The sequence below is a fragment of the Lampetra fluviatilis genome, chromosome 18 (genome assembly GCF_964198595.1).
Source record: "Lampetra fluviatilis chromosome 18, kcLamFluv1.1, whole genome shotgun sequence".
Classification (NCBI taxonomy): domain Eukaryota; kingdom Metazoa; phylum Chordata; class Hyperoartia; order Petromyzontiformes; family Petromyzontidae; genus Lampetra; species Lampetra fluviatilis.
Genome location: NC_136292.1, coordinates 4,150,416 through 4,162,833, shown reverse-complemented (window position 1 = coordinate 4,162,833; position 12,418 = coordinate 4,150,416). Strand labels below are relative to the sequence as shown.

Sequence of the window (12,418 nt, the reverse complement as noted above, 5' to 3'; positions counted from 1 at the left end):
CAGTTTCAAATTCGATACACTATATTGTCAGATCATGTTGGTTTGCATGTTCACCACAAGTATGTGTGGTGAAAATGCAAACCCGATTCCTTGCTAAAGGTTTCTATTTGGTGGCTGAACATCTTGACACTTGTTCTATTACCAGAAAGGGTAAAACCTATTCTTATTTTTCACAAGACGTCTGATATTTCGCAGTGTGCCAAACGACACACGCAGCAACAACACGGAAATCCATGGAGAGCTGTACAGCGCAACCCTGAAAAATAAGTAAATAAAAAGGTTATTAATAATTAGTATGCAGGTCATCTCTTTGTGTTGTCTCCAAGTTATCCGTTCCAATTTCCAGGGTAGCAAACGAGATCAAATTCTAAGTACGGTATCTTTATTTAGCACATTCATACGAGTGTAGTGACATAGAATGGGTCACTACGGCGCATAGCGCTGGTTACTGGTAGAGAGTGGGATCGTGGGTGTAATAGCCCGGCCTACCAGCAGGGTCGGTGAAGTGTGCGACTGGGGCGCGTAGCCTCGGTTTCTGGCAGTGAAGGGCATTTGAGGATACAGCGGCAGGTCTGCCAGTAGGGCACGTGATTTTCACGGATGTAGGTGAGAGGGGACACGTGGGGAAGAGGCCAGAACCTTCTGGGAGGTTCCAGAAGGGGGCGTGGCCGAGGGCGGAGCCAGGCCACGCTGGGGAGGATAAAAGGGAGGCCCTGACGCTGGGTCGGGGCTGCTGCGGTTTGGGAATGGAACCCGTCGTCTTCACAAGTCTTCAACCCCGGTAAGCTCTGTGATATCCACTCCCAAATGCCACTCTCTTAACATGATGGTTGCACTGCTTGGAGATCCGAATTGACGGTCTCATGATACGACACCAATTATACATATCAGTATGAACATAGGGGGACAATTACAATACTTAAAAAAAGCGTAATATTAAATGTGCATTATATATTAAAGCGCCAGGTTCCCTTGTGCTGTGGCATCGAGCCCCTGGGAGGAGATCAGAAGACGTTCTGCTCAACGAGCCATGCGTTGTTAAAACTACAATTTATAAAACGTCACCGTTGCATTGTACGTAGCGACACAAGCAACATTACCGGGGCAATGTGTGTATGATAAACGTGATGCTATTCAAAGTGGTGTAAAAAAAACACATCCTAGATCGTGAACTTAGAAGACTAATTATTTCATATGGCAAGGTGAAACTTGCAACATTGTGTGTGTAAAGGTTATCAAGGCATTCAGTCGCCTCTGCGGAAGCTTTGTGGATGACAGTGATGTTGACCGTGAATCGGCGGTGCTGGCAGTGATGGATTCCATAATTGATGGTCTGGCTCTGGTGACTGCAGGCGTCACATTGCAGAATGATCTTCATCTTCCATCGGTGAAGGTGCCCGGACCTGCCATATCCTTTTCTGCAGAGATTTAGGGCTGACAAACTTTTTTTTCTGGGTAGGTGAACCCTCCAGGAGTTCTTATAACTTCCAATATGTGGTTAAATGTGTTCCCACCAAGGTCATCCAAATGTGCTTGATAATAGATTCTTTAGTTTCCATCGTGCAAAATCGCTCAATTAAATACGCTTCACTAAACTGATTAAACAGCCGTTGGATCAGGCGAGCGTGTCGGCTATAATTCCAGGTTGAAATATTTCATGAATCGTAGCATTGGAAGAGCACGATGTAAAATGTTGTAATGCTACGGTGAAAGAGAGCCTCAAGCGGCTGCAGGGGTGACACATTGCAAACACTACTTTCAAGTTGAAACACATGGGATTCTTGAACGCGATACAATCCATGTATTGCGAGCTTAAGAATCAATATACATCGCGCTCCACTTGTTCCAACCTTAGTTCATCCAATTTCGATTTAAAGCTTTCATGACTGCAGGGATTCATCTTCTTGGTTCTTTCGGTAGTCATGTAGAAGTCCATCCAATTACAGATGTCAGTTCAAGAAAATAGCCTACATACGCATACTTTTAGATGTTTAATTTGCATTGTTACGACACATTACATTTGAACGCATTCTAATATTACGCATGGCAATAAGTTCAGCAGCTAAATGCCATTGTCGAGGTCTGCTCGCCACGAGGGGGCTTCAGAAGAGTGTTCGTGTCGTTGTCGCTAGTCCTTTGTTGAAGCAGCGGAGAGTGCAGTCATTTACCCTATGTCCCATAGTGTGGCTTGCATGACCACAATCGCTCCGCCGTGGTTGGTCGTAGATTTTTCTATTTATGATGGAAATGCATGCATCGGCCTCTGTTGATGTTGCGTTGCAGATGATGGTGAACACACCAGAATCGTCAAAGAATGTCAGACAGGAGGGACGTTTTGTTTGGGTCTGGAATACATTTTCGTTCTCCAAGTCCACGTTGTTCCACTGTTTGTCAGCGTTCTCCTTGAACATGTTGATGTTCATTGTGCGGACCATAGCCCGACTGAAAAATAAAAGCATCTCAACAAACTCAAGTTAGTGAATCAAAAGGTCACCACATTGTCAAAAAGAAAAATTGGTTTCTTCGTAACTTTATTTCAAACGATGTCTACCTGAACGCAATGAATATACAACACAAATGCCAACATCGAAACGTTGTCTAGTGAGCCCAATTGGCAGCTGGCTTCACCGTTAACGTTTGGCAACTTAAACACGGTTAAAGAGTACTTTCCGGGCATGTTTACTACACGTGGAAGACGTTCGTGAAACGGTAAAGAGTTGCACATAAAAGCAAATTGGTGTCCACGTTTACAACAAGAAAAGCATATGTACAGAAGAAAAAGCGTTACAAGTGTTGGAATGATCTAAAAAATATATTTTCATGAACTCAAAATTACATCTTGCACTCTTAACTGAACAAAAAAAGCTGCAACGTTTGCATTACATGTTGCCAGTGTTGAAACTACACGAGTCATACGTATTCTTGTGAGTTATTTCCTGCCGTACAATGACGCCTTATTTAACATTTACTTTTAAAGGTGTCCGTCATTGGTCAGCGCCCAATGCAAGCCCTTTGTTTGGCCCGATTTTCCCTTCTGCAAATTAAAGTAGTTCTTTGACACGGGTATGCATTTACTCTTGGCGAATTCCACTTGACACACACTCATTATGCTTTCAAATGGAACACCATGGGTAACTGAATATATACAAGCACAACTTGGTGACTTAAAAAAAGTAATCCCTTTTGGCTTTCCAAATATTATCAAGCAGCATTTTGTTTAAGCAAACTGGACCTGTTTCAACTTTCTCGCTACTCCATCTGATTGTCAAGCAAATACTGCCGGTATTACCAGATTTTATCGGCTTCAAAGCACTCCATATAAACTACGGGACCTCGCTAAATGGAGAAAAAAGCAATACCGTACATAAACTCGTGCTTTGCCGTAGAGCATTTACAGAGGCGAGCAAGCTATCGTGACAATACTACTCCTGCTGGAGGAATCAGTAACAGGACAGACCTTTGCATCCTTTCACAATGTAGTTTTGACAAACACAACAAAAACACAAAATAACAAAGGACGGCTAAACACATTCACACGTTTCATAACCGAGTTTCAATTCTATTTTTGCCTATGTTCAGGAGCTAAACGTCGCATGAGTGAAAAAAAGTATAACAAACATGAAATTGAGCTGGACTATGTCATGCACATTACTTAACCGAGATGCCGTCCCTCGGTCCAACGTACGTGTGAATGAGTGGAGACGATCGGCTCGCGATAAAAACCACTCGGATACCTGAGAAATGACGGCCTAATACGTGTACATCATCAGGGCTCATTAAGTTTAAAGAAAAAAAACATCGAGCCGCAAACACAAACACTGCACAAAGCACCCGCAGCGTTTCCCCGCCAGTGTCGCCGACATGACATCGCATCAACGCTTAATCTTTCTTTTCATTCACAAGGTTTTTTTGGGTTAGATTACGTAAATATGTGTGTCGTTAAACCCACCACCACTCGACGCAGCCCATTAGTAAGGTTTGTCACTTAGACAAAACGTGCCCATTCGTTAGTTTAGTAGAGTGGTGTGTTGGAGAGTAAACTCACAAAATGTACAACTTCTCGTTATATATTTAACTAAGGCACAATAAGGCAAAGACGCAACGTGGAGGCCCCTCAAGCCTGCTTGAAGATAAGATTGTTGCTGCACCGAATTTTACAATATTGGCATCAAACAGACGTTGCAACAGCAATAAACTCATCCGTGGTCGGCCGTTTTGGTCGGCGTAACTGGAAAACGCAATCCAAAAATGTTTACATTTGCAGATAGTACTTACGCTGCACTCCAAGCTGCTCAACACGAGGTTGAAACGTAGTGATACAAAGGCCTTACATTCACAGGCACGCGCTACCGACATCAGTCCTGTGTTTAAACAACAACAAAAGTTATTGCAGTGATATCGCTCAACACTTCTGGTTGGGATTTTAAATTATTCTTCTCTCACGAGAAACACGGACGTTGACAAAGCAAACGGAGCGCATTAATGTTTGCAAAGAGGAACGGAGAGATGCACGATTGCAATTACAATCGGAGGCAGAAAGAAGAGCACACGGAGTTAGAGAACATTCCAACATTGACCGTTAAGAAAAGTGCGCTCTGGCAGAACACCTCGCGATAAGGGATGACGGCTGGTGGTCGAGACTGCCAACGGAGTGGCAAGCTAAGGAGGGAACAAGGAGATCTAAAATCGGCTTGCGTGTACAAGGTGCCCGATGTATTGTTGCATGGCACGACCGCCGGCAACGGCTTGAAGTCTTCATCTAGTGGTGGGGATTGATCGTGGCTGATGATGACGCTTCAAAAACCCACGTCAAATAGTCTACTTGGGTACGGGTACATATCTAACTAGCCCTGTACAAAAATTCACTGATGAACTATTTGAATGGATTCTCATGATCCTGATACATGCATTGAATGTGTGTAAAAATATCTAAATTATTTATGATTAATGTTAATTATATTCTAATCTGCAAATATATATTTAGGCTAATGGGCATAACAAACCAGAATAGAACATACGAGACTGGCATGAGGAGAGACAAAACTAAGACAACACTTGATCGATTTGTAACTGAAATCTGGCGCTTCATCAAATTACCGGTAGTTGAATCACAAACATGTAGAGTTTTTAAAAAATATTTTTTATATTCTACAACATATTTAAATGTTTGTAATATTGTCTATTTTCCTTTATTGACAGTCAGTGAATTTTCTTTTGTTCTGTAGCCAGTTGTATCCTCCTGACGTTAATACTGTTAATCTTTTGTTAATTAACAATTATCCGTTCAAATGAATAGCATCACATGGGAATATATGTAAAATACTAAGTTATGCATTGAAAGTACAAAAGCTTATCCAGACCACAAGCTCAATACGTGTGGCAAATGTCATTTGGACCAACGGATCAAAAGGGTTGAGATAATGTGGTCATGCCAACTTGGCAGCAGTGAAACAGACAACTGGACCCGGTTTCATCCTCATGAGCACTCATCAGTAAGCCATCAACATTCGCTGCTGCACTATGCCTCTGGGACCCCCACATCCAGACGGCTTGTACCTTTACACTATGCTGACCTCATCCACGCTTGCCTCGTCAACAATAATTAAAATATGAAAATGACGATGAAAATCCCATCACTTACAGTTTACTTGTGGCGATGGATTTCTCGTCGTTGACAGATTTAAATAATCTCGCGTGTGCCGCACATTCTTGCACCTAGTTTTGGCCACCAGATTTCACGGAATTATTTTTAACAATCAGCTCGTCGGCACGTAAAGTCCACATTCTACAAAACTAAGGAAGTGTAGCCAATACAAATGCATAATTGTTCCCTGACAAGCATACATCAAATTGTATTTTGCCCTGTAATATTTGCTTCTCTTGAAACGAAACAGGAAGGGGAACACGCGCACAAAGCAAAGGAGCGCAAACATTCATCAGCCCTCACAGCTCGCCGATCATCCTCTGAATGTCCTTCAGCTTCTCAAGGTGAAAGCTCCCCTCCGACATGGAACACAGCATCCTGCAAAGACACCCCGCAGCGCACAGGGTCACCTCGCAGGGCTACGACAACTGAAAGAAAACCGGCGCGCCGCAATCCTTTATACTGCCGTGTCGGAAAAATACTAAGCCGAGCAAATGTTATCGGATGTTTTCAAGGCATCATGCAGTAGATAATCAGTTCGGTTACACGTGTACAATGTGAATCACGTATACCCAAAACAAGACAAAACTGTTTGGCCAAAGCATATCCAAAATACAGTAGCAGCAAAAAAAAAATAACATCCACAGAATGTAACACATAGGAAATTCGACCCAAGGCAACAGAAAACCGTCCAACGAAACCATATCCATGCCAGCAAGGACATAAAGACGATGGAAAATCATCCCATTCTCAAAGCGACATTTTCGCCCCCCATTTTGCTCTGACATGATGTCCCGCCAAAAAAAAAACAGAGAATGCCCAATATCAATAACACAGCTGAGAGCTGCCACCACAGCAAAAAGGGGCAGAAAGCATATAGCAGAGGTGAGTGGCGCGGTGAGTGGCTCAGTGAGTGGCATGGCGGTGAGTGGTGAGATGGTGAGTGGCACGGCGAGTGACGATGTAAGCGAGTGGCGTGGTGAGTGTTTTGTCGAGTGGCGTGGCATCGTGAGCGTCTGGCACGGCGAGCGAGCGTGTTGGCGGGTAGCGCGGTGAGCGAGCGAGCGGCTTGGCCGTGAGTGGCGGTGGCACCTGAATGCACGTAGGGCGTTGGTGCTGCTCTCGAACTCGCGCGCCTTGCGATGTCCTGCCCGCACAACCGTGTCGGGCAGCCCGGCCAGACGGGCGGCGTTGAAGCCGTAGCTCTTGGGGCACGCGCCGGCAACGAACTTGTAGAGGAAGGTGATGGTCTCCTGGCTGGGGTCGTCGTCATTCTCCTGCTCCACCATGCACGCCTGCAAGAACCCGGCGTATCCCCGGCGGGCCCCAACTTAGCGCTTCGGCACTCGTACACAGACATAATCCTCCGGCAGTTACGCGCGCAAAACGTAAAATGAGATCGGAATTGTTTTGCTTGAAGCACATGCACAGCCATTAAGTCATTCCACTGATGAGGGCCTCTGCACACTCTGTGGGTCGTGGAGGATAATAGGCCATACTTATACCAACGCTGGTCGGTGTAGGCTGGTGAAAATTGGCAGCGTGGGCATTGGAGCGTAATAATGCAATTTTCTGTAATGCAGTCCGCTGACGACCATATCTCAGTAGGAGATAAAAAAAATTCACCATTTAGACACGACATAAATATAGACACACACGTATAATAAGTCTGCTTCGCCCACAGTCGCTGACCTGTTTTACAAAAAAAAGTCAACAATTATAAAAATGTACAAATGCAAACGTGCATAACCGCATTAATTAATTCAAACATCAGGCACAAAACAAGAGGTGAGTGAATGGGGGAGGTGAAGTACTCCTCTCAGTGCAAGTGTGCGGGAAAACGAGTGGAATGAGAGGTTGAGGGAGGTGTAACCGTATGGGAAAGCGTGGGGGAAGAGAGGGGAGAATGGAGAGTACATATCATCTGCTTACCTGTTGTGCTACTCATGTTGACCATGACAACGCCAATAATTATGTTTTGTCATGCATTTTGTAACTTTGCGTCAAAGACAAATATTGCAAAAAGACGGTCCCTCACAGATAACATCTGACGGTTCACCACCAGCATTGATTCAAGCAAGCCCGATTGGTGATCAGAAACTATGTCAAAAGCTGTCCAATGGCGTTTAGCAATCATCAGGCGCGTAACAGCGTGAAACAACTTCATTATAATATGTTAATGCTGTTGACAAGGGGAAAACGTGCGGGCACGTACCATGTGACCCAACGCACGTGTTAGGGGGGTGTTTTTGTTCAGCAATCATCTCTCTGTGTGTCCCTTGTGATGTCTGTCTGCTTGTATGTCTGTCTATAGTTTTCTAGTTAGATTTGTGTTGCTATTTCTTTTATGCCTGATGATGATTGCTTGTGTTGCAATCGAAACGTCGTAATATGCTATTATTTAATTTATTATTTTATCTTTAGACGTGACTTAACCGAAAGAACCAAAGAATAATTCCTGCAGTCACGAAAGCTACAAAATTAAAATCATCAGGCCGTTTAGTGCGTGCAACAACCGCGACGACGAAGCGGAGGGGGGAAACGTGCGGGCGCGTACCATGTGGCCCAGGCGCACGTGTGGGCTGGCCGCGAAGTCCTCCACGAGCGAGTGGTAGTGTGTGGAGAAGAGGGTGCGGCAGCGCACGCCCTCGGCCAGCTCGTGCACCACGGCGCTCGCGATCGCCGTCCCGTCGTACGTCGCCGTGCCGCGGCCTCGGGGGCGCAAAAAAAAAACCCAACAAAAGACAAACGGCAACGTGAGCACGACTTGGGCTCCGCGCGCTGCGTCGGTTCCGCGTTGGTTCCGCGTTCATCGTGTTGTGCGGTGGTGGGGGGCGGGGGGTTCACACCGAGCTCGTCGAGCAGCACGAGGGAGTGGCGCGTCGCGTGCTGCAGGATGCTGGACGTCTCGCTCAGCTCCACGAAGAACGTGCTCTCCCCTGCGCGTCGCACACGGCACCTCCGATTAGCGCGCTTGGCTAAGTACGGTGCGAAACAAGTTCGACACGCGTACGTAGAAACGTACGTACAACGACGCCCTCTACACTTTGTTGTTTTTATAACTTGCCGTGTAAGTTTAGGAGCACAGTCGTCGCAAACAACACACCGCCATATTCAATTAATGGGGGCGGAACGGTGGCGCACACTGTTGTGCGTGTATCATATTCCCGCAGCCCATCACCTGTCAAGAAATCATTCAATTGAATCACTATTTCGTGAAGGAAGTCAATGGAACAAATCGGCACAAATAAGTAAAAACCTGGCCAAATTGATCAAGCTGGACAATCACTAGTCTTGGACTCCAGGCCAGGACTCGGGAGGCCATCACGGAGGTGAAAGCTTCTTTAGTCGAGGCCGGTGTCAGGACCAGTCAAGGCAGAGGGGCGTTGCCCTACGATGGCTGATATTGGCTCCAGCGAGGAGATCTAGCGTTGCACTGCGGAAGCCACCAAACACTTTGAAACAAAGCGACACATTTTACATACCACGGAAACAAAATAGCAATCGATCAATATTTTGAAGCATTGTCAACAAGCCGAGACCGACGGACACCTAGGAACAGAGAGAATCGGCAACCTTCGCGCCGCGGTACTGACGCACGCACGGGCCTCACCAGACATGATGCGGTCAGACGCCCCCAGCCGCGTGAACACGCGGTCCACGGGCGTCAGGCGGCACGCCTCGGCCGGCACGTAGCAGCCCAGCTGTGCCATGATGACGATGAGCCCCGCCTGTGGAAGACCCACACCTCGTTCTCACCATCGTCGGGGTCAGCGAGTCGCATGACGCCCCCCCCCTCACACCGACAGAGTCGAGCGGTTACACAAAATTGGTGGAATAAAGGAAAAGGTTTTCTTTTTTGTCATGCAAGAGACACGGTAGAGAAGGAGAAGAGAAGCGCTTTAGGATTTTTGTTTCACAGATAAACAAAGATAAGGCTACATTATTTTACACCACGCCTTCAGATGGACTCAGTGTTAATAAAGCATTGACATGTTAAAATAAACAACCTGATTTTTTATTTCATACTGAAAAGTCCAGTTTGGACGTTTTGAATCTTGACTTAAAGCTTTCGTGACTGCAGGAATTCATATTATTTGGGTCTTTCGGTAAAGCCACGTAGATAGGTTCAAAGAAAATAACAAAAAAAACTACGACGTTTCGATCGCAACACAAGCGCTCGTCATCAGGAAGATGACGAACACTATTTTTTCTTTGAACCTATCTATGTGACTTTACCAAAAGACCCAAAGAATGTGTACGTTTTGGTTAACTGTAAAAATGTAAACATTAGCGTTTTCTTTTTATGGAAATGATAGACCAGCGTGGCGACGTTATCATCAGACCCCTACGCGTGTCACGGCGCAAGGAGGACATCATCCAGCAGTGGACTCACAGTGGGCTCAAAGATAAAAACGGATGCATCGTTGCATACCCACTGTAAATGGTGTTGTCGTAAAGGACCACAATACATGAAAACAATGGTTCTCTCGTTTTTTTGTGTGGTTATAGCGCATGTTGTTCGGGCACGTTGTTCGGCATGATGGTAGCTTCTTAGGGTACTGAAGCTGATGCACGTGGAGCCAAGCATCTGACGTGCCGAACAGCGCAAGGTAGAACCCGAAAACACATTGCAAAACTATGGCAGCACAACGACACAAAAAACCTAACAACGAAACCTGTGCTCGCTCGTTTCTCAGCAACATTGACATTTTTGTCTTTGGTTATTGTTGCTTTAGTTGCTCACGCATCACGGACCTTCTTTACAAAACATCCACGAAACTGGCAAAACGTTATCGCCTGTGTAAACAAATAAACCCAAGCTCAATAAATAAATAAAAAAAAACCGTTACGACAATTGCGAAAATGGTTGCGTTCGCCGGCTCTCCCCGGACCTGGCGCATGAGTGTCGACTTGCCGCCCATGTTGGGTCCCGTGACGAGCACGCAACGAGCGCCGCCGCCGTCGTCGTCGTCTCCGTCCGAAAGGCCCACCACCACGTCGTTGGGGATGAAGCTGTCGCCCAGGAAGGTGGTGGAGACGCAGGGGTGGCGGGAGCCACGCAGCTCCAGGAAGGGCCCCCCCCCCGACGAGCCGCCCTCCGAGGGGGGCGGCCGCACGCTCGGGCGGCACATGGGGTTAGCGCCCTCTCCGCCCTGCTCGCTGTAGTGAGCCAGGCTGAGAAGCACGTCTGTGTCGATACAAAACAAAGTCGGAGGTTGGGGGGGGGGTATTGTAATTTCTTATCTGCCCATGCCGCCATTGTTTTGAGTATTGTACTTCTTTAACCTATGTCATGCACACGTGAGGTTTACCGCTTAGAAATGGCCTGCAAATGATATTTGTATGTCACCCGCAAGCATCTTGGCTGCACTACTTTTGACCTGGCATCAACATCATGTTTTGAGTGACCGAGCTGTTTGTGTGGGGAACGGTAGTATAGAACTGCACTACGAACCCGACGACCCGAGTTCGATTCCCGCTCATGGCCAACACCAGTGACGATTATCTGAACCGGTCCTGGGCCTCCTCTAAGTCGACTCAGCCTCAAATGAGTACCTGGTGTGTGTGTAGATCACCATTGGGGAGGCCACGTGTGGTGTTGAAGACCCACCCACTCGTGTGCCGTGCCAGCCTTCATTGGTGCTTACTAACAGTACTTGCCACAACAGTCTGTTAAGGCTATAAATACGGGGGATGTTTGTCTTTGTTGTGTGCACGAGAGGTTGCCCACCATACGATAATGTGATAGTCTAATTAGGTCCTCGCGAAGTAAAATAATCCACTGCTTTATATGCACTTCAAAAAAGCCACTAGATGTTACTCGATAAAGACTATTTATAGAGTCGCCAAAATTGTCAAGACACTTTATCAAGCATTACACGTAAGCGATGCTGCTGTGGTGTCACGGTGCTCACACTCGACTTGAATGTGTGTCTGTATGTTGAACTTATTTCGCTCCGTACGTAGCCAACCGTGCTAATCGGAGGAAAAACTTGCAATCCAGAGGTCACCAGGTCGATTCCATCTTCTGGCACGGTAGCTGTAATCATGTTGAAAGTTTCTTAAATCCCTTATACCCCCCCCTCCCACCCCAGGTCCCTTGTCCACTCAGCAGTATAAATGGGTACACCAGAGATCATTATAATCGATCAATATTCCCACCTCTTCCAAGACGTCTGACCAGCGTGGAACAGTCGACCAAAATACCCTCTAGAGTCTAGAGAGTCTCTCTGGTTCTCTCCCCGTTCCACCAAAAGTTGCCATGAGCAAGTGCATGACTGCACCTCGTCCACCGTTTACTCCACAGCAAACAGATGCAACAAACTTGATACTTGCCCAGAATCGTTCGTACATACCCGGCGTCATTTGCGTCTGCCGTGAAAGTCACGAGTTTTATTCCTGGAGGCTCCATCTAGCAAGACAAAACCCTGGAGTATGTGTAAACAACGAAGCGGTTACCCAGGACGGCCATGCAGTGCATGGCGGCGCTCCACTGCTTGTAGCTGGTGTCGAAGTTGTAGAAGAGGCGGCGCATGCAGTCGCGCATGGCTATGTCGCGCCGCTCCTCGGCGTCCGAGAGAAGCGCCATCAGCCGCTCGATCTCGGGCGAGTAGAATCGCCGGAAGCCCTTCTTGGTCGACTGTGGGGGGGGGGGGGGGGGGAGGTGGCGGTGAGTTGATGGTATGTGGAGGGAGGGAGGGGCCAGAAGGAAGAGGAGCAGGAGCAAGAGGTGACGACTTTGGGTTCTTGTCAGTGTCGCTGTTCAATTCT

The 12,418-nt window shown here is 46.8% G+C and overlaps 1 protein-coding gene across 2 annotated transcripts in view; it reads right to left on the bottom strand.

The window, feature by feature from the left end:
• Positions 1-2,264: 2,264 nt before the first annotated feature.
• The window catches only part of MSH6 (mutS homolog 6), a 30,538-nt gene continuing 20,384 nt past the window's right edge, over positions 2,265-12,418 (bottom strand). For both annotated transcript variants that reach the window (XM_078864373.1, XM_078864374.1), the window contains 7 exons: positions 12,107-12,287; positions 10,540-10,835; positions 9,258-9,375; positions 8,494-8,583; positions 8,202-8,356; positions 6,737-6,939; positions 2,265-6,022 (listed from right to left, as the gene is read on the bottom strand). In XM_078864373.1, coding sequence (XP_078720499.1) covers positions 5,944-6,022; positions 6,737-6,939; positions 8,202-8,356; positions 8,494-8,583; positions 9,258-9,375; positions 10,540-10,835; positions 12,107-12,287 — 1,122 coding nt within the window. In that variant the 3' untranslated portion in view covers positions 2,265-5,943. The remainder of the gene's footprint in view (positions 6,023-6,736; positions 6,940-8,201; positions 8,357-8,493; positions 8,584-9,257; positions 9,376-10,539; positions 10,836-12,106; positions 12,288-12,418) is intronic.